Source organism: Elephas maximus, chromosome 19 (assembly GCF_024166365.1).
Source record: "Elephas maximus indicus isolate mEleMax1 chromosome 19, mEleMax1 primary haplotype, whole genome shotgun sequence".
In the NCBI taxonomy this organism is placed as follows: Eukaryota; Metazoa; Chordata; class Mammalia; order Proboscidea; family Elephantidae; genus Elephas; species Elephas maximus.
The window spans coordinates 17,842,263-17,864,539 of NC_064837.1; the positions used below are offsets into that span (position 1 = coordinate 17,842,263).

General features: G+C 41.0%; 1 protein-coding gene and 1 pseudogene across 1 annotated transcript; one reads left to right on the top strand and one right to left on the bottom strand.

Moving 5' to 3' along the window:
* The first annotated feature begins 4,623 nt into the window (after window positions 1-4,623).
* Window positions 4,624-5,574, top strand: LOC126062626 (olfactory receptor-like protein DTMT; annotated as a pseudogene).
* An 11,753-nt stretch (window positions 5,575-17,327) lies between these two features.
* On the bottom strand, window positions 17,328-21,498 carry LOC126062627 (olfactory receptor 1L4). Its single transcript, XM_049860338.1, has 2 exons — window positions 21,403-21,498; window positions 17,328-18,296 (listed from the first exon to the last, which is right to left on the bottom strand). The coding sequence occupies exons 1-2, from the start codon at window positions 21,496-21,498 to the stop codon at window positions 17,328-17,330; spliced, it is 1,065 nt and encodes a 354-aa protein (XP_049716295.1).
* Window positions 21,499-22,277: the final 779 nt, after the last annotated feature.

Here is a 22,277-nt window from a genome sequence, read left to right on the forward strand (position 1 = left end):
CCATCTCAATTCTATTCCCTTCTAACTCTTACTTCCCTGACCAATGTCCCCTGGGTCATGAGGTCATAAAGGGAAAGGTGACAAGATGCTTGTGTGAGTTGGGGCAGTATTAATCCAGGTAACAACGGGATCAAAATAGAAGTGTCATTTTTCCAGTAGTTGCAATGCCAGGAATTGGATCCAGAAGCTTTGGGAGAGTTCAGCACTCTCCTCTACTGCCTTCTAATCTTGAGCAACTCAGACCGTCATGACATTCTGCAGTGTGAGCATCCACTGTGGATTTAGATGGCCTTCAGGCTGAGGCAGGCAGGGAGCATGGGCTTGGATCTGTTTAGGCTGATCATCTCCCTCCCCATGTCCACTGAGGTGGGTAACTGAGGGAGTGTGATAAACTGGTGAGGGTGTTATTGTAAGGTGCTGTTGAGTTGGTTCTGACTCGTAGCGATCCTATGTACAACAGAATGAAACACTGCTGGGTCCTGTGCTATTCTCACAATTGTTGCTATGCTTGAGCCTATTGTCGCAGCCACTCTGTCGTAGGTATTTTAAGTGCCTCCCAACCTGAGGGGCTCATCTTCCGGCACTATATCAGACAATGTCCCACTGCTATTCATAAGGTTTTCACTGGCTAATTCTTTTCAGAAGTAGACTGCTGGGTCCTTCTTCCTAGTCTGGTTTAGTCTGGAAGCTCAGCTGAAACCTGTCCACCATGGGTGACCCTGCTGGTATTTGAATACTGGTGGCATAGCTTCCAGCATCACAGCAACACACAAGCCCCGCAGTATGACAAACTGAGAGACACATGGGGTGAGGGTGCGTAGATAAATAAGTGGGCTTTCCTTTGGGGTAGGAGTATTGGGAGTAGACCAGAGAGAAAGAAGGGGGCAGGTGGCTGATGGATGTGTGGCTGGCAGAGCCTCCATCTGGTTTTGCACACTACCTATTCCAGGTAAAGTGGGTGGAGAGGCAGCTCAGGAGAGCTCCCAAGTGCCCATGGTTCTGGCGGCCCTTCAATTCTCTTGCTCCTGACGGCTCCCTGGCCCACCTTCTCTTTCAGCCTTCACTGGAGGAGTCTCAGGGTCTGCAGGCCCTATGAAAGTGAAGAGTTAGGTGGAGGTTGGTTTAGGGGACTTCACTGCTGGGTTTGTCGTGGTGACCTGATCTTTGCCAGAGTGTTCTTTCCCTCTGTATCTGGCAGCACTGGCCTCATTAGGGGCCTGCTCCAGTTTACTCAATGGGCCAAATGTGGCTAGGATGATGTTTCGGTTTGGGTTGTGGTCAAGTGCTTCATATCTGGGAGTCTGTTGCAGTCCTCAGAGTTGGTTGGTTGTTCTTCCTTTCACCCTCCAACAGCCCCGGGGCCCAATTTTTCTTTTCTGAATTTCAGAGTTTTCTAGTGCTTCTGGAGAAAATGGTCCATTTATTTTCTAGGTGGGCCTCTCCTTTGCTTGTTTTAAGTGAGAGCCAGTTACCCTGATTAACTTTTCCTCAGTCTGATTCCCAGTGGGTTTATATGATCCAGAAATCCTCAAAACTTCAGGCATTCCAATAGCACCATTCTGATTTCCAGCATAGCTACTCACTATTTAAAAATTTACCTGCTATTTTAGTTTGTTACAGAATATGCCATGGAAAGCTGTACCTTAGAGTTGTGCTGGGTAATACAATAGTCCCTAGCCACATGTGGCTCTTGAGCACTTGAAATGTGGATGTAGGCTGACTGAGATACACTGTAAGTGCAAAGCACACACTGGATTACGTTGATTTAGTAAGAAAAATGGATGTATAATGTGTCATTAATAATTTTTAACATTTATTAAATGTTGAAATAATATTTTGGGTCTATTAGCTTAAATAAAATGTTATTAAAGTTAATTCCCCCTTCCCCTTTTTTTTTGGTTTTTTAAATGTGGCTACTAGAAAATTTCAAATTACCTGTGTGGTTCACGTTTGTGGCTGCATTTTACTTCTAGTGGACGGTGCTGCCTTAGATTCATTAACGTCCTCCATTTTGATCCCTCCCAACGTTTTGATACTTTCAAAATTTCACCCCTACATGTGATGTTACCTCTGGATTTAAGGCAACATATATAGATATTTTTATTATGTATTTTGGGAAATCCTCAGAAAAAATTGCCTGTGTAGGGCTTGAGACATCCTATTAAATGATTGTTTTTCTTCTAAAGTTAGTTCAAACTGACCAACTCCGATTACACCTTTTCCTCACTTATAGACTATCTTGTTATCTGATGTTTGGCATTCATATAATATACATTCTTCAGCCAACCTTTGCAATTTATATTTTCTTAGGAAAGCATCCCATCCAGATTTTTAAATTTACTTGAGAGGGTCTAGAAAAATAAAAAAGAATTCACCTTTATGATTATATCCTTATTCTTATTCCTAACATGCTAAATTGATCTCTTTAAAAAAATTTGATTTTCCAGTTTTGTCCATTTGTCGGTCTTTTGAAAGAAACAGCTCTGAAATTATTTTATTAATTTTGCTGCTTTTCTAATTTATTGATATCTTCTTTTAGCTTCAGGACTCACTTAATCCTCTTTGAGTTTTTACCTTTCTTTGTTTCTCTTTTTCAGCTTAATACTATACTCATTTGTTTTCATTTTTTCTCTTTTAAGCAATGGAAATTAAGCAATAATTTTTCTTCTGTGTTGATCTTATATGTCTTAATTTCTTTTTGAATAGAGAATTGTTGGTTTCTTGATTGCTTATTTGACACTAAAGTTATCTAGAAGAGTCTTTTGTAATAGTGAAGTAGTTTTCTATTAACCTTTTCTGTTATTAGTTTTTCATTTTACTGCATTATGTTCAGAATGTGGTCTTCTATTTTTGGACTGTAAGTTCTCCTGCAGGAATTTATTGTACTTTATTGTCCATCGTGTGGTATAAAAACAAATAAAGATGACGATAGTGTCAAAAGTAAACCAAATATACAAGTATACAACTTGACACTTACAATGAACAAGATACACATGGTGTTTACCCTCATGGATGGTCCTTCTAGATGGTATATTACATTAAGCAGCCCCAGTGAGATTTGAGCTCATGACTCCTGATTTAGAACAAGGGATCCCCATGCCGGGCTAGGAAAACACTGAATGCCAAGTGATTGGCTCAAGGGCATCCAGAGAAATAATGGGAGAAGCCCAGCACTAATCATCACTCTGACTTCTTGAAGAAGTATTAATAATATATGTTTTTATTTTCCTCTTTGAAAATCAATGCTTTCACCAAAATCATCAGGTTTATTGGCCTAGAGCTACACATGTTATTTTAAAATTTTCTTCCTCTGCTCTGAATCAAGACTTGCATCTTATCTTGCTGCCTTCTGGTGGCATTGCCAGGTCCTCCCTGTTCTTGGTATCCACCGACAGTTCTTCTACTCTCCCTCTGCCCCTTGTTCAAGGGAATTTTGTTTTTGGTTTTCTGGGAAAAAGTTTAATTTCACCTCCCAATTCTGGTCAAGAATTTTTTTCTATACCAGCAAATTCTGTCCTCATACAGAGGCATGGGCTTCTGGAAATAAAACCCAGGAAAACTTGTGGCATATTTCTGCTTTCCCACCACATCTCTTTCCTGAGGAAATGAGCACATAATTTACTACCCACCTGAATGGGGGGAAGAGAAAGTGGAAACCAAGGAAACAAAAAACCTCAAAGGTTAATATCTCAAAAATTATTCCATCACATCATTTTTTGGAGATATTCACCAAATGAGAGAGTTCAAGGGCCATATTTAATTCTCTGTGCCATGAACTGGTTGCTATGCGCTGTGTTTTTCATGGTTTCCAATGCCTACGAGACATTCATTTTGTGCACCTCCACCAAAAGGAGATCTTTTGCTTGCCTTGCTGCTGTGTTCAATGATCAAGAGGAAGTGGTTGTATTTCTGAATAGTCTGAAGCTCACAGTAGGTATTCCTTTTCAATTACTAGATGTGTGGATAAAAACCATTTCCCACTCCCTCCCTCAGAATGCTTTACTCTCAGAACTCATCCTGCCTCCGCTCCCTCTATTAGGCTTTATCTTGATAATACCTACCAACCTGCAGTATGTATCTGTCCTGGAAGCACTCCTGACTAAATGAATTAATGCATATTAAGGTTTTAGCCTAGTGTATGGCCCAGAGTAAGCACTGACAAACATTGCTGTGGTCTTATCACTATCATCGCCATCACAATCACCACCGCCATTATCATCACCACCACCATTCCTGAGTGATAAAAATGAATAAGAATGGTGGCTGGCTTTACGACTGATGTTATAGTATTTGCATCCTTAAAATAGAGGCATACAGAGGTGTTTTCTTAGACAATTTCCTGCCTAGTTTCAGACCCTGTTGATCTGATCCCACCCATGATACAGTTATGGAACATTCTTATAGAAGTTTGGAATATGGTTAAATTTGACTCATAACTTCCTATGCTGTTGTAGTTTTTATTTAAGTAAGCATTTGTTTATGTAGTTGGGAGAGGACTTATGACTTACTGGCATTTAATTAAAAATGTTTTTCCGAAGGTTCTGCAATTGTGTATATGTGTATAATCTATTCATACTTTCATACAAATTATTATTAATTTTTAAAAGGTAAAACAAAAGCAACATGGGAAGGAGAAACCAAACTGTTGTCTCAGAGTTCCTCCTCCTGGGCCTGCCCATTGAGCCAGAGCAGCGAATCCTGTTCTATGCCCTGTTCCTGGTCATGTATCTCACCACGGTCGTGGGCAACTTCATCATCATCATTCTCATTCAACTGGACTCCCACCTCCACGCACCCATGTATTTGTTTCTCGGCAACTTGTCCTTCTCTGACCTCTGCTTCTCCTCTGTGACCATTCCCAAATTGCTGCAGACCATGCAGAACCCAGTCCCATCCATTCCCTATACAGGATGCCTGGCCCAGATGTACTTCTTTCTGCCTTTTGCAGATCTGGAGAGCTTCCTGCTTGTGGCCATGGCCTATGACCACTATGTGGCCATTTGCTTCCCCTTGCACTACACCACCATCATGAGTCCCCAGCTCTGTCTCTGTCTGGTAGCACTGTCCTGGGTGCTGACCACGTTCATGTCTTTGCTGCACACTTTGTTCATGGCTCGGTTGTCTTTCTGTGCAGACAACGTGATACCTCACTTTTTCTGTGACATGTCTGCTCTGCTGAAGTTGGCCTGCTCTGGCATTTAGATAAACGAAATGATGATATTTATCTTGGGAGGGCTTGTCATTATTGTTCCATTCCTGTTGATCTTTTTGTCCTATGTACGAATTGTCTTCTCTATCCTCAAGGTCCGTTCTGCCAGAGGCATCCGAAAGGCTTTCTCCACCTGTGGTTCCCACCTGTCCGTGTTGTCTCTCTTCTATGGGACGATCATTGGTCTCTATTTATGCCCATCAGCTAATAATTCTACTGTAAAGGAGACTGTCATGGCTGTGATGTACACCATGGTGACCCCCATGCTGAATCCTTTTATTTATAGCCTAAGGAATCAGGACATAAAGGGAGCCTTGGGAAGGGTGTTTTCAAGCAGGATATTTCACTTTTCTTTGGGCCAGTGACTCTAAGGATTAAATTATGTTTTCAAACAGTAGGTGTTAATATCGAAAATGAGTAGTATTCTGAATAGTTAAGTAGCACCCAGACTTGGCACTTCTAATGTAGCATCCATACCACTTCCAGAGGGTGTTTCCTCACATTTTACTAGGCGATGCATCAACACGCTTCTTTGACTTATCACTCAATCCCAGGAGTGATGTAGCAGAAGGTTTGACATGCGGTGAACACTCAGTAAATTTTATTAAGTGTTGAATAAACACCACTCTAACTTTGGTGTTCACTGTACTCACCAAAACCAAAAACCAAAGTAATTGCCGTCGAGTTTATTCTGATTCATAGTGGCCCTATAGGACAGAGTAGAACCACCCCCTACAGTTTCCAAAGAGTGCCTGGTGAATTCCAACTGCTCACCTTTGGTTAGCAGCTGATCTCTTAACCACTGCGCCACCAGGGCTCCACAGAAGAATGCTGTTTTTGTTGTTTTTAGGTGCTGTCGAGTCAGTTCTAGCTCATAGCAACTGTATGTACTACAGAGTGAAACACTGCCTGGTCCTTTGCCATGCCCACAATCATTATGCTTAAACCCATTGTTGCAGCCACTGTGTCAATATATCTTGCTGAGTATCTTCCTCTTTTTTGGTGACCCTGTACTCTGACAAGCATGATGTCCTTCTCCGGGGACTGATCCCTCCTGATAACATGCCCAAAGTATGTAAGATGCAGTCCTGCCATCCTTGCTTCTAAGGAACATTCTGGTTGTATTGCTTCCAAAATAGATTTGTTTGTTCTTTTTGCAGTCTTGTACATAGATCAGGAGGCAGTTGTTTGAACAGAAAAAGGGGATACTGCATGGTTTAGAGTCAGGAAAAATGTGCTTCAAGGTTGTATCCTTTCACCACACCTGTTCAATCTTATGATGAGCAAATAATCCGAGAGCCTGGACTGTATGAAGAAGAAGGGGACATCAGAATTGGAGGAAGATTCATTAACAACTTGCCATATGCAGATGACACAATCTTGCTTGCCAAAGTGACAAGGACTTGAAGCACTTACTGATGAAGATCAAAGACCACAATCTTCAATATGGATTACACCTCAACTTAAAAAAAAAAAAATTCTCACAACTGGACCGATAAGCAACATCATGATAAATGGCGAAAGGATTGAAGTTGTCAAGGATTTCATTTTATTTGAATCCACGATCAACACCCATGGAAGCAGTGGTCAAGAAATCAAGAAAAACATTGCATTGGGCAAATCTGCTGCAAAAGACCTCTTTAAAGTGTTGAAAAGCGAAGATGTCACCTTGAAGACCAAGGTTCACCTGACCCAAGCTGTAGTATTTTCAATTGTATCTTATGCATGTGAAAGCTGAAAAATGAATAAGGAAACCTGAAGAAAAATCAGTGCCTTTGAATTGCAGTGTTAGCGAAGACTATTAAATATACTCAAAGAATACATCCCCCCAAAAGCCAAACCCACTGCTGTCAAATCAATTTCATCTCATAGTGACCCTATAGGACAGAGAAGAACTGCTCCATAGGGTTTCTAAGGCTGTAAATCTTTACGGAAGTGGGCTACCACATCTTTCTCTCACAGAGCGGCTGGTGGGTTTGAACTGCCAATCTTTTGGTCTTTAACCACAGGGCTTTAACCACTGTGCCACCATGGCTCCTACCAAAGAATATACAGTGGTCCCTAATTCCCTAAGAAATAAAATCCAGATTCCTCACCATTTCAGTAGAGTACCTTCTAATATTTTATTTAGAAAAAGTTAGAATTTTGTGCATGCTCTTGTAATTTTTTACTCTCTGGTATCATCATTTCTCCTCTTGCTAACCTCTTCAGTTCTTAATTTTCTTTTACAGTGTGAATTAATTTTATTTAATGATCACATTTTATAATTATTTTTTTCCCTTTCTGAATTTACTAATCATTTGTCAATTATTAACAAATTACTTCTTTTGATAATAACTATATTTTGGATGAGAATTCTCCTTTTGCATTAAAATTGTATAGTATAGAATGTATTATAGAATTCTGCTGTAGATTGTTAAATTTATAGGCAATAAAATAGTGCCCCAGAGGATAGCCTAAGGTAACACAAACAGTGAGAGAAGGTCTAGAATCTATTTATGACTCTCAGGTAGGTGCTTTTCCTTCTGGAATATTGTGTAGAAATTATTTAACTCTTTCTTTATTTTCTTACAAAATATAAGCATTTTAAACACATGTGCTCTCTAATCTCTATAATGCCTAGTTTACTGCCTGACATGTGTTATATGTAGAATAAACACTGATCGATTTGATTTGAATGCATTTTCATCTATCCCTTGAAATGGATTTATGTCTTAAAAATCCCACCTTTTAAACAGAGCGTTCCTAGTCAGGTTAGCTTTGACTTTGACTTCATTTCTTCTTAAATTTTTTTTTTTTTTACTGATTACTAAAATGATACATGCTTACTGGAAATTACTCAAAGTATAAATAAATGAATAAAGTAGAATGTGAGGGTCGCCATAGTTCTGGTCCCAGTGAAGGCAGTTAAAAGTTGGGAAATATTATTCCAGATATTTTCCATGTACAAGTTAGCATTATGTATAATAACTAAATAGAGCTATGTGCTATTTACTCAATGTTTTCCTTAAAAATATAATGTGAACATCATTCTATATGAGGACATGTGACTCTTCCTTATTACTTTCAGAAGCTAGATAGTATTTTGTTGACTGGATATATTTACCATAATTTTTTTAAATAATCTGTTATTGGTGGACACTTGGGTCATTTTCAATTTTTTATCATTTTGAAAAAGGCTTCAGTTAGGGTGGCCTATATATAGTTTTGTGGTTTTGTTTTGTATTTCTATAGATATGTTCTTAGAAATGAGTATATTAGATCAAAAGATATGAACATTTTTAAATTGGATAAAAATTGCCAAATTACTTCCAAGAGTTCTGTTATTTTGTATTAGTACTAAATAAGGCATAGTTGCATAATAACATTTTTAAATATCTTGGGCGACAAGTTATCAATAATCTTCTCTTCCAAAATTTTCCCAACACATTTATTCTTTCAAATACACTTCAGATTTATTTTATATGATTGTCTTAGAAACTATAAAGAACACCATTCCATTTATTACAGCTTTCTTTCCTTAACTGAATTTTGTTGATTTCTTAACTTTGAATCTGTACATTACTTTCTATGTTTAATCCTAGGTATTTTACATTTAAAAAAGATGTTTAGGGGTTCACTATTATGTTTCCTTACAGGTTATTGTTTGTACATAGAAAATTTATTGTTTTACATATTACTTTGCAGCTGTTCACCTTATTAAATTCTCTTGTTTCTAATAAAGATTTTCTGTTAAATTTATTGAGTATTGCATCAGAGCTAACATAAATATTGGTAAGTATGCATATTCATTTCCAATGCTTAGTTTTATTATTTCTTTCTCTTATCTAATTGCATTGGATACTACTTCAAGAATAAAGTAAAATAAAAAAGCAGAAATAACAAATGTTGGAGAGGTTGTGGGGAGATTGGAACTCTTATACACTGCTGGTGGGAATGTAAAATGGTACAACCACTATGGAAAACAATATGGTGCTTCCTTAAAAAGCTAGAAATAGAAATACCATATGGCCCAGCAACACTAGTCCTAGGAATATATATATATCCTAGAGATATAAGAGCCGTTTTTTTTTTTAGAGATATAAGAGCTGTCACACGAATAGACATGGACACGTATGTTCATTGCAGCATTATTCACGATACCAAAAAGATGGAAACAGCCTAAGTGGCCATCAACAAATGAATGAATAAACAAATTAGGGTACATACAATGGAATACTATGCAACGATAAAGAACAGTGATGAATCTGCAAAACATCTCACAACATGGATGAATCTGGAGGGCATTATGCAGAGTGAAATAAGTCTGCCACAAAGGACAAATACTGGATGAGACCACTATTATAAAAACTCAAGAAAAGGTTTACACATAGAAAGAAAAAATCTTTGATGGTTACAAGGGAGGGAAGGAGAGGGGAGGGGAAATCACTAGACAGTAAATAAGTGATAGCTTTGGTGAAGGGAAGGACAGTACAAAGTATAGGGAAGTAAGTACAACTTGACCAAGGCAAAGTCACAGACGTTTCATAGACACATCCAAATTCCCTGGGGGACCAAGTTACTGGGCTGAAGGCTGGGGACCATGGTCTTCGGGGACATCTAGCTCAATTGGTGTAGCATAGTTCATAGGGAAAATGTTCTCCATTCTACTTCAGTGAGTAGTATTTGGGGTCTTAAAAGCTTGCAAGTGGCCATCTAAGATACATCTACTTGTTTCATCCCTTTTGGAGCAAAGGAGAATGAAGAAAACTAAAGACACAAAGGAAATGTTAGTCCAAAGGACCAATGGACCACAAGTACCAAGCCTCCCCCAGCCTGAGCCCAGAAGAAATAGATAGTGCCCTGCTACCACCATCAATTGCTCTGACAACGATTACATTTAGACAGTCCCGAACAGAGTGGGAGAAAAATGTAGGAAAAATTCAAATTCACACACACACACAAAAAAGACCAGACTTACTGGTCTGACAGAGACTGGAGGAACCCCAAGACTATGGCCCCTGGACACCCTTTTAACTCCAAATTGAGATCACTCCCGAAGTTCACCTTTTAGTCAAAGACTAGACAGGTCTATAAAACAAACAATAACACATGTGAGAAATGTGTTTCTTAGCTCAATCCTGTATATGTGACCAACTGAGCAAGACCTACCTAAAAGCGAAGACAAGAAGGCAGGAAGGGACAGGAAAATGGTACTAATGGAAATGAAGAAACTGGGGTGGAGAAGGGGAAAATGTTGACATATTGTGGGGATTGCAACCAATGTCACAAAATGATTTGTGTATAAATTGTTGAAACAGAAACTAATTTGCTCTGTAAACTTCCATCTAAAGCACAATAAAATGAAAAAAGGAATAATGTAAAATAATAGTGTTTGTAAAGGACACTCTTGTGTTGTTCCTTACTTTAGGAGAATGATTTCCATGTTTTACCATTAAGCATTGTGCTTGCTGTTCGTTTGTGTTGGCTGTCAGCTTATTGGTGACGAGGACCTTCCTCCAGAGCGGACAGAGAAAGGCTTCCCCTGGAGCTGACACCCTGAATTTGGACTTCTAGTCTACCAGACTGTGAGAGAATAAACTTCTGTTTGTTGAAGTCATCCACTTGTGGTATTTCTGTTATAGCAGCACTAGATGACTAAGACACTTACATTATTGTTTGTTTTTATTTAACCAATCAGGTTTTAGTTTCACTGACTAAGCTACTGTTATGTTGTATTTCTAGTTCATCGGTTATTGATTTTCTCTTTACTAATTTTCTTTAGTGTTTTTGTTGTTTTATTTTCATAGACTTTGAGTTAAATCATTTATGTATTCTTCAAATGTCTTTTTCTCTATTAAATACTTTTAACAACTACATTTTTCTCTAAGTATTATTGATACAGAGAATTTTCATTGTTGTTTATTTCTTTTTATTATTATTTTTTCACTTTTATTTACCTTGTTGAGAATATGCATAGCTGATTATTTCTTTATAATGTGTAATTTGAATGTTTTCTCTTTTTCCTCAAGAAATATTTTGAAGTATTTTTCTCTTTAAATTTTGAAAAGGAGAGATTGATTTTGGCTATCATTTTGTTGTTAATTTCTAATTATAAGATGTTTTGTATATTATTTCTACATTTTTGATTGATTTTCTATTTGACTAATTTTTTTGGCTTAGTACATGACGGGTGAGTGTTTGAAAAGAACTTATATCTTATGTTTGTTTGACATAAGCTTATATAGAATTTTATAAATATTATAATAAATAATGAAGTATATTGAATCAGGCTATTTAACTGTATCATTCAAGTCCTCTATGTCATTACTTAATTTTTTACCTGCTTGATCTTTTAATTTCTGGAAGTTTTCATTTAAAGCTACATATTATGATTATTGGAAACCCTGGTGACATACTGGTTAACAGCTACAGCTGCTAACTGAAAGGTCAGCAGTTCAAATCCACCAGGCACTCCTTAGAAACCGTATGAGGTAGTTCTACTCTGTCCTGTAGGGTCACTATGAGTTGGAATTGACTTTTTGGTATATTATGGTTATGGAGCCCTAGCGGTGCAGTGCAATCCATACTGAAGGCTGTGGTCTTTGATCTTCTTCAGTAAGTGCTTCAAGTCCTCTTTACTTTCAGCAAGCAAGGTTGTATCATCTGCATAATGCAGGTTGTTAATGAGTCTTCTGCCAATCCTGATGGCCCATTCTTCTTCATATATTCCAGCTTCTCAGATTATTTGCTCACCATACAGATTGAGTTGGTATGGTGAAAGAATACAACCCTGATGCACACTTTTCCTGACTTTAAACCACTCAGTGTCCCCTTGTTCCATCCAAACAACTGCCTCTTGATCTATGTGCAAGTTTCTCATGAGCACAATTAAATGTTCTGAAATTCCATTCTTCAAAATGTTATCCATAATTTGGTATGATCCACACACTCAAATATGGATTGCACTTCAACATAAAGAAAACAAAATTCCTCACAACTGGACAAATGAGGAATATCATGATAAATGGAGAAAAGGTTGAAGTTGTCAAGGATTTCATTTTACTTGGATCCACAATCAACAGCCATGGAAGCAGCAGTCAAGAAATCAAAAGACACATTGCATTGGGCAAATCTGCTGCAAAAGACCTCTTTAAAGTGTTGAAAGGCAAAGATGTTACCTTGAAGACTAAGGTGAGCCTGACCCAAGCCGAGGTATTTTCAATTGCATCATATGCATGTGAAAGCTGAACAATGAGTAAGGAAAACTGATGAAGAGTTAGGGCCTTTGAATTGCAGTGTTGGTGAAGAATATTGAATATATCATGTGCTGCCAAAAGAATGGACAACTCTGTCTTAGATGAAGTACAACCAGAATGCTCCTTAGAAGCAAGGATGGCAAGACTATGTCTTACACACTTTGGACATGTTATCAGGAGAGATCAGCCCGTGGAGAAGGACATCATGCTTGGTGAAGTACAGGGTCAAAGAAAAAGAGGAAGACCCTCAACAAGATGGATTGACACAGTGGTTGGAACAATGGGCTCAAAGCATAAAAATGATTGTGGGCATGGTGCAGGATGGGGCAGTGTTTTGTTCTTTTGTACATAGGGTCACTGTGAGTTGGAAATGACTTGACGGCACCTAACAACAGCAACAACAGTGGTGCAGTGGTTAAGAGCTATGGCTGCCAACCAAACAGTTCACAGTTGGAATCTACCAGCCGCTCCTTGGAAACCCTATCGGACAGTTCTACTCTGTCCTATAGGGTTGCTATGAGTCAGGATCGACTCCACAGCAATGGGTATTGTGATTATGGTTCTACACATTCGCCATGTATTTTTAATATTTTGTTTTATGCCAATACCATATTGTTTAAGGCATTAATTAAATTTCTGATTATTTTATCTTACTGAATTATGTTTTTATTATTACTATATATATGTATATACACACACATACACATATGTATTTCTAATTTAATGCCTTTATTACCGTGAACCCTACTTTGATGATGTTGATACTCTTGCTTTGTGTTTTGTTTATTATATTTATAAAACTAATGTGTTTATTTAAACAAAACTCAAATGGTACTGAAAGGCCCACACTTTATCTTTCTAGACCTTCTTATATGCAAGCACACAAATGCGTGTATTTTTATTCCAAATGTGCTGGGGCTCCTTTGTGCTAATCTACTCAGAACAGTGGTGTATTTAAAAGAAAAGCAAATCTGATACCAAAAAGGCATTAAAAATAACATAGGCTTTGACTTCTAGCAGCATGGTGGACTGAGTGAACATGGATGCCCTCTAGCATTTATAAATGTATGGAAAGTTTTGTCTGAAATGAAATTAAAAAAAATTCTGAAGTCATAGTTGAGATGGAAAAAAGAATACTTAGTAGGAGCTGATGCCATAGTGGCCTGAGAGGGCTTCAGATTCTGATATAAGTTGTATGCTGGGCCTTCAACATTCATACAGGAATTGAAGACGTGGCCTTGGTTCGTGAGAGGCAAGAAGCTGCAACTGAGGTCTTTGAATAAGCCTAGAACACAGAGGCTCTGCTCCTTTTGCAAAAAGCAGCAAGAAAACTTGTTGTTCACCCTGGGCTCTGACTAGATATACGATTTCTGATAAGAAATCGAACCCCTGTGCTCCTTAAAAACGAGGATGGAGATACTTCCTTCTTTTCCTGTAGACATGTCATCAGGAGGGACCAATTGCTGGAGAAATACATCATGCTTGGTAAAGTCAAGTGTCAGCAAAAAGAAGGAGAGCCTCAATGAGATAGACTGGCACAGTGGTTGGAACAATAAGCTCAAACATAGCAACGATTGTGAGGATGCCAGAGGACCAGGAAAGATTTCTGTTACGCATGGCACCAAACAACAACAACAACAAATGCACAGGTGAAAGGTCCAAATTAACCTACCTATGTAGTGGAATATGAAAAAAATAAATCAATTTTCCCACTGGCTGATTCCAGGGTCTCTCCTCACGAAGCCTAGCAACAATATGACTCAGCAGGAACTCTGCTAACCCAGTGCTGATTATGTAAACTTCCCATGCAAATGACTTCCATGAACAGGCTGTTTCTCTTGTCAAGAAGACTGAAATCTTACTTGCAAATTGCAAAGCTCAAGGTCATCCAGCTTGTTGGGTTATTCTTCCCCTCTTCCAAGACTTCTGTAAATGGTCAAAGTGTGGAGAGATATGGGGTCCCTCCACTTGGAGCATCCTGCTAGTCTGTGCCTGTGAATTTAAATCTGCCTGGAGCCTGCCCTATGGGTTATTTGTGGTGTTTCTGTCACTCCCTTGCTTGGCACACAAGAGACCAAGCAGAGAAATCAACACTTAATCCAGAAATTTTGAAACTTTTAGGGAGAAGCAAAAGTACTCCTCAGGTTCCACAAGATTTCCTCTAAAATTTGGTTGTAAAAATTTAGAAAGCAATAAACCAGTAGGCAAACAGGAAAAACATCACTCCAAGAACTGGCAATAAGAGACAATCCAAAAGAAACTATAGAATAAATGTATAAAATTATTATGGGAGATAAAAGAAGGAACAGAAACTTTTGAGGAAAGCTCAGAGCAAGAGATGAATCTGATTATTCTCGAAGTGTCTATCAGACAAGGATGTTACATGAAGCCTGTGGCCCTTGCTGACAAGAGAAACATAGCCAGAGGCTGTTTTGGAGAAAAGCCTTATCCTTTTTGGCAAGGGAATATTCTCCTGTTGAAAAACAACACTGTTCTGAGTCCTGGTAAGGATGGGATGCCTGACAATGGGATGCCTGGTGACCCATCAGAAATTGGGTGTTGTGTAATTCTTCTAGCAACACTCCCAAGCAAATCATGAAAGCACAGGAAGCTGTGTGAGCAGCAGCCTCACCTACCAACATGCCTGTTGCAGTGGTCTCTTCCCAAACCTACATATGTTGTCTCATGGGGGATTCTCCATGACTATTTGAGAAGGAAAAAATAAACCCAGTGTACAGATGATTTTGTGCATTTTGTTGGCAACAGCCAGAAGTGAACGTCTGTATTACAGGCCCACTCAAAAGTGGCCCTGGAGGTCTGTGGAGTAGAGAAACCCACCTAGGAAGCAGAGCGCTGAGAGATGTATCTCTCCATTCATCTTCCCTGGAAAGAGAGATGCCCTGAGGCAAAGAATTATTTGTTGTTTTGTTAAGTGCACTGAGTCAGTTCCAACTCAGTGACCTTATGTACAACAGAGTGAAACACTGCTTGGTCCTGTGTCATCCTCACAAACACTGCTGTGTTTGAGCCCATTGTTGCAGCCACTGTGTCAATTCATTTCATTGAGGGTCTTCCTCTTTTTTTGCTGACCCTCTTTCTACTTCACAAAGCATCATGTCCTTCTCTAGGCATTGGTCCCTCCTGATAACATGTCCAAAGTATGTGAGATGAAGTCGCACCACCCTAGCTTCTAAGGAGCATTTTGGCTGTACTTTTTCCAAGACAGATTTGTTCCTTCTTCTGGCAGTCCATGGTATATTCAATATTCTTCGCCAACACCATACTTCAAAGGCGTCAATTCTTTGGTCTTCCTTATTCATTGTTCAGCTTTTGCATGCCTAGGAGGTGATTGAAAATACCATGGCTTGGGTCATGCACACCTAAAGTGACATCTTTGCTTTTCAACACTTTAACCTGGCCTTTTGAAGCAAATTTGCCCAATGCAATACATCATTTGATTTATTGACTGCTACTTCCATGGGCATTGATTGTGGATCCAAGTAAAATGAAATCCTTGACAACTTCAATCTTTTCTCTGTTTATCATAATGTTACTTATTTGTCCAGTTTTGAGGATTTTTGTTTTATATTGAGGTGCAATCCATTCTGAAGGCTGTGGTCTTTGATCTTCATCAGTAAGTGCCTGAAGTCCTCTTCCCTTTCAGCAAGCTAGGTAGTGTCATCTGCGTAGTGCAGGTTGTTAATGAGTCTTCCTCAATCCTGATGCCACATTTTTTTTCATATAGTTCAGTTTCTCTGATTATTTGCTCAGCATACAGAACGAATAAGTATGGTGAAACAATACAACTATAAGGTACACCTTTTCCGATTTTTCAACCACCCAGCATCTCCTTGTTGTGCTCAAATGATTGCCTCTTGGTCTATGTATATGTTCCTCGTGAGCACAATTAAGTGTTCTGGTATTCCCATTCTTCACAATGTTATCCGTTATTTGTTATGATCCACATAGTTGAATGCCTTTGCATAGTCAATAAAACACAGGTAGACATCTTTCTGACATCCTCTGCCTTCAGTCAAGACCCTTCCAACATCAACAATGATATCCTTTGTTCCACATTCTGTTCTGAATCAGGCTTGAATTTCTGTCAGTTCCCTGTTGATGTACTGCTGCAACTGTTTTTGAATGATCTTCAGCAAAATTTTACTTGTGGGTGATATTAATGATATTTGTCCAGGTGTTCCAGGATTGGATAAAGCAAGATTAATGAAGTTTGGTGATATTTTTGTGGAAGAAATAGATGGACGGACCTTAGAAATACAGGGATTCCACCTGAGGAGGAACCTACAAGAAGGTTTGTTACACTACAGCACACCTAGCAAACCTCTGAAAAACTCCCTTTAGGATTCTACTGGTTTCTCTCCACTTGGTTGCTGTTGGTTGTACTTTTTTCTTCTCGCCAAACTACAAGACTCCTCTCTATGCCCCCTTGTTCACTTTTATAGTTTCCAAAATTTAAAAGTATAATCTACTGCAAACATTCAGGCAATATAAAACTAATTTAACCGACTGGTCTGTACACACCAGAAACCCTAGTGGCGTAGTGGGTAAGTGCTATGGGTGCTGACCATAAGCTCGGCAGTTCGAATCTATCGGGAGCTCCTTGGAAACTCTATAGGGCACTTCTACTCTGTCCTGTAGGGTGACTATGAATCGGAATCAACTGGAAGGCAAAGGGTTTGGTTTTGGTTTGGATGTACACATCACCAAGGACAGACACTTTGTTGTTTCTGATCTAGTTTTTATTTAACAGGAAATAAGACACTGTTGGACAAAACTGATAGTACGTTGAAAGCTAAAAAGAAAGAAAGAAAGAAAAAAGGTTCTTTATCAATGAAATGCTAGTGAATTCAGACCTGCCCTCACAACTCTTGGGGTGCAGCCCGGCATCTGAACCCCCTTTTTAGGGCGGCCTTGACCTCTTTGTTGCGAAGGCTGTAGATGAAAGGGTTTAAGGTCGGCGTGACCACGGCGTAGACTATGCTGGCCAGGCGGTCGTAGTGGGCTGAGTAGGCCGACAACGGTCGGAAATAGACGGAGAGGACAGACCCGAAGAAGAGCGACACCACCACCAGGTGGGCCCCGCAGGTGGAGAAGGCACGGCGCCGCCCCCCAGCGGACCGCACTCCGAGCACCGCGACAAGGATGCAGACATAGGAGAGGGACACGAGGAGCAGCGGGGTCAGCACCACGGCCAGGCCCTCAGAGAAGATGGCAGTCTCCGCGGCGGATATATCCGAGGTTGCCAAACTCAGCATCACCGTCATATCGCAGAAGAAGTGGCGCACAGGGGCGCAGGCGGGGTAGGAGAGCGCGGAGATGACCAGCGTGTGAAGCAGTGAGTGGAGGTGGGCCACCGCCCAGGACGCCCCCACCAGCGCCGCGCAGCGCCCGGGCGTCATGTGGACGCAGTAGTGCAGCGGGCGGCACACCGCTACCGCGGGGTCGTAGGACATGGCTGCCAGCAGGTAGCTCTCAATGATGCCCAGGGCCACGAAGAAGTACATCTGGGCAAAGCATCCCTGGAAGGAGATGGCCTGGCCCGGGTGGAGCAGGCTGATCAGCAGTCTGGGGACCGTGACGGTGGTAAAGCAGACGTCCACGAGGCTCAGGTGACCCAAGAAGTAATACATGGGATAGCGGAGAGCCGCGTTGGAGCTCACCACCACCACCATGCTCAGGTTGCCCAGGGCATTGAGCAGGTAGACGCCAAGGAAGAGCAGGAACAGCAGCGGGTGGGCGTCTGGCCCGTCCATCAGGCCGAGGAGGAGGAACCCTGGGGCGGATGTGAGGTTGGCCAGAGCCTTGGAATGCCCAGACGGGTGGGAGTGCTGAGGGCAGAAATGAGGCAGCAGGCCTAAATGCTGGGAGCTCTAGGTAGACTTCCTGAGATATTGGGGCTCTATGTAAACAATGTTTAAAAAAATTTTTTTCTCCTTGCTAAAATGATTTGAAAACTACAGTGCTCATGCAACAATCCTAATTTTATTGATGAAGAAACTGAGTCTCAGAAGAGTGTTCTAAGTTAGCAGGCAAGGGCTCAGGCTTTGGAGTAGGTCAGACCTAGCTTTGAGTCCTGACGCTGCCACTCAGATGGTGTGAACTCTCTGAACCTCAGTTTCCTTAGTAGTTACTCCTGATGTTGGTTGTGAGGATACAGTGGATAAGAGGTTTAAACACTCAGCGGATAAAACCCCACACCTAATAAGCACTCAAAACTGTTACTTATCTATCATCATTATTTGCTTGTTTAATAGCCAAACAATTAGTTAGGGGCAGAGCTGGGACTGGGACCCAGGCCTTCTGAATATCAGTCAAATTTTCTTCACAAAATACCTTGTGAATTTACCATTCAATTATTCAGCACATACTGTATGCTAGCTCAGGAGTTGGCCAACTTTTTCTATAAAGGGCCAGATAGTAAGTATTTTAAGCTCCGGGGCCAGACAGTCTCTGTTGCAATGACTTAACTCTGCCCTCGTAGCATAAAAGCAGCCATAGATGACAATACATAAACAAATGACCATGGCTGTGCTCCAATTAAACTTTATTTACAAAAATAGGTGGGAGCTAGATTTGGCCTGCAGACTGTACTTTGCTGACACCTGTACTGAATACCACGAGGGACAGAGTGATGAACAAATCTTAGCTCCTGCCCTCAAACAGTTTGACCTGTAGCAGCTTGCAGAGTGTTATGTACTTTATTAATTTTATGAACTAAGTGAGTATAAATTATTCTTTCTGGAGGAGTTTGGGAAGAATCCAAAGAAGGGGTGGGATTTGAGCCAGGTCTTGGAGAATGAATACGGGTTCAGGAAAAAGACATGATATGGTGGGGAAAGGCGGGGGGCATTCCAGGCAGGTGGAAGAGATTGGGGTTGTTGGCAGAGAAGGCATGGAGCGAAGAGAGTGAGACATCGGCATATAACCCAGACACAAAGTTTTTCCTTGCTCTGACCAAAGAGTGCACAAAATCAGTTGGGCAGAAAACTTTGCAGAGTTGATAAGTTAACCAAGTGATTTCACTTATCTCAGCAAGAATGCACTGGTGTCATCGCCACTCAATCTCTTCCTTAAACATATTCTTTTCTCCCTTTGCTCCTAGGTTTCTAGAAATGTTCTGTTACTAATCTAGCCCATTCACCTTTTGCCAGGAAAGTCATCTCTTAGCAGGGAGACTCATTGTGGGCAGGGGCCGCCATCTTACAGCCTTGTCCAGTGATCTGTACACATAATTTGTCTAATAAATACTTGTTGAATAAAGCTTTTTTAAGAGGAATGAAGGAAAACAAAGACAAAGGGAGAGTGAAGAAGAGGAGATGATGGGCAAACTACAGTGATCACTTCTGTCACTTCCTGGGAGAGGCTCCAGATATATCATCTTTTTTCATTTTTCTGCTTCTCTGTTATTGTCACCTATTGGTTGACAGCACTGGGCTTACTGGGATTGGTTGTACCAGGGAAATAATCTGCTCGTGTTCATGCCAACCCCCTTCACTTCCCCCAATATAGAATCAAAGTCCCCCACTCAGTCTCAGAGCTAGGACCTTAGCCCTCTCCAATCCAACCTCTTTTGAGTATAGGATTCTCCTCCGCAAAGCCACTGACCTTCCCTCCCAACCTGCATGTGGGAGGGTACGGGATGTCATGGAGAGAGCACTGGCTTTGGAGTCAGAGCTGCTTTGGTTTTAATTCTGATTGGCCATGTAAACATAGACCCACCTTCATGTCATCTCCATCCTTCTCACCTATAAAATGGGGAAATTGATTCCTATCTCACATGGTTGATGACAGGATTTAATGAGGTTATGTATGTATAAGCACTTAGCACAGAAGTGGTGCTCAATAGATACTAGTTTCCTTCCGCCAAAACTCTGATGTTTCACCCTGCTCCTTGATGGCTCCTTGAGGCATTCCAGTCCACTTCTGGAGGGCTGTAGTTATTTAAGTATGCTTTTCTTTAATCTCAGCTGAAACCTTCTCTGTAGCTTCTACTCACAAGCCCAGTTTTGGCCTCTGAGGTTACACATGCAAGTCTGCTTTCTCTGCAGCTTTTCACATGGTGGTTGAAGAAATCTATTTTGTGTGTAGTGAGTCTTCTTTGCCCCAGCCAAACACCCTGGTACCTTAGACTCTTCCTTATAGACTTAATTTTCAGATCCTTTGCCATTCTAGACACCCACTGCTTTGCCAATATTTTTCTTAATGGAAATGGGATGCAGTGCTCCAGCTGGAGTTGGAGTGGGCAGAATTCCCTGCGGCAGTATAACAGCTTACCGTACACTTCATGTCTGTTTATTGAGTGCCAGGTTTGCGCGAGGTATCGTTTTGGGCTCTGGGGCTATAGAGGTACATCAACCACATCCTTGATCTTCAGCCATGCACAATGTAACAAGCACCACGCTATCTGTATGAACAAAGTGGGAGTGACTTTCTCTGCCTGCCTGTTTCAGACCAACTGGTTACTATCAAGTCAATTCTGACTCATGGCAACCCCATGTGTTGCAGAGTAGAACTGCACTCCATAGGGTTTTCAAAGCTGTGACCGTTCAGAAGCAGATCACTAGGCCTTTGTTCCAAGGCACATCTGAGTGGGTTTGAATCACCAACCTTTCGGTTAGTAGTCAGGCACTTAACCATTTGCACCCATCAGAGACTCCATGCCTGATTCAGGGAAGGTTCCAAAGAAGAGTTGAAGTTTGAACTAGGTCTGGAAGAATGAGTGGGAAATTATCAGGTTGACAGAGGCATGGGAGTGGGAAACGCCTTTCATGCAGTTGGAAGAGAATGTGAAGGCACAGGACAATGTTTTGCTGGTGGAGTAGAGCTAAAATATGACCTGTTCCTCGCTAATGCTGTAAGGCACAATGAAGGGGGGTGGGGAAGAAGGTAGGACACAAGGCAGGAAGATATCTGAGCAGCGTTGGGTCCTCTCACCTGAAGGGCTGCGTGCCAGACCTCAGCACTGTCTGCAGAGCCTCTGGGCTGTTCTTCCTCTTGGCCAGAGATTACCAGTCCTGAAGGCAGATCCATTGTCAGCCATCTCAGCCCAGAGACCTTAGCCTGTTTCTTGCTGGCTAGGGCAGCAGCCCTAGAGAGAGAGAAAGCCAGAGCTGTGTGGACCCTGGGAATTCCTTATCCATGCTGCACTCACTTAACCTTACTGCCTCTCTTCACTGCCCATTATGTACAGTGCATACGTATTCAAAGCCTTTCAACATGGCTCCCAGTGCTCTTGTCCAACCTTAGCTCCAACTACTTCCGTGCGTTGCCCTCCCCCCCACCCCAGCCAGTTTGGCCTTGTTTCTGTCTCTTGGTTTCATCTTTCTCACATGCCATCCCATCCCTGCCTGAAATGCTCTCCCTGCCTTATCTCAATACCCAGCTTTGGCTCCTCCTCTTTCAAGAGGCACCATCCCCTTTCCTGACTTCTCCAGCCCAAAAGTAACCCTCCCGTGAAACTTAGCCCTCATTTGCCCATTATCAAAGTGACTTTTTCTTCTGGGATGCTCACCTTCCTTACTAGATGGTGAACCTTCTGAGGGCAAATATTTAGTTGTCTTTTCCCATCTGACCTTAGGCCTGGAACAGACCTGGCAAAGCCAGGAAAGGCTCCACAAAGGAGGTGGCATTTGAACAGGGCCAGCTTAAAGGACAAGGCATTCACTGAGCAGACAAAGGGAAAACCATGTGCAAAGGAAGTTACAAGGGAAACTTCAGGGAAGTTACTTAACCTCTTTGAGCTTCATTTTTCTTTTCCCCTTCTAAAAGTTGGATAATAATAGCATCCTTGTAGTTGGCTGTGAAGATTA

What these genes read in the sequence shown, in the direction of transcription:
- LOC126062627 (XM_049860338.1), bottom strand. Translation starts at nt 21,498, where the DNA reads ATGGATCTGCCTTCAGGACTGGTAATCTCTGGCCAAGAGGAAGAACAG. An exon ending in TCTGGCACGCAGCCCTTCAG is followed by an intron (nt 18,297 to 21,402) that starts GTGAGAGGACCC and finishes TTCTGCCCTCAG; the next exon opens with CACTCCCACCCGTCTGGGCA.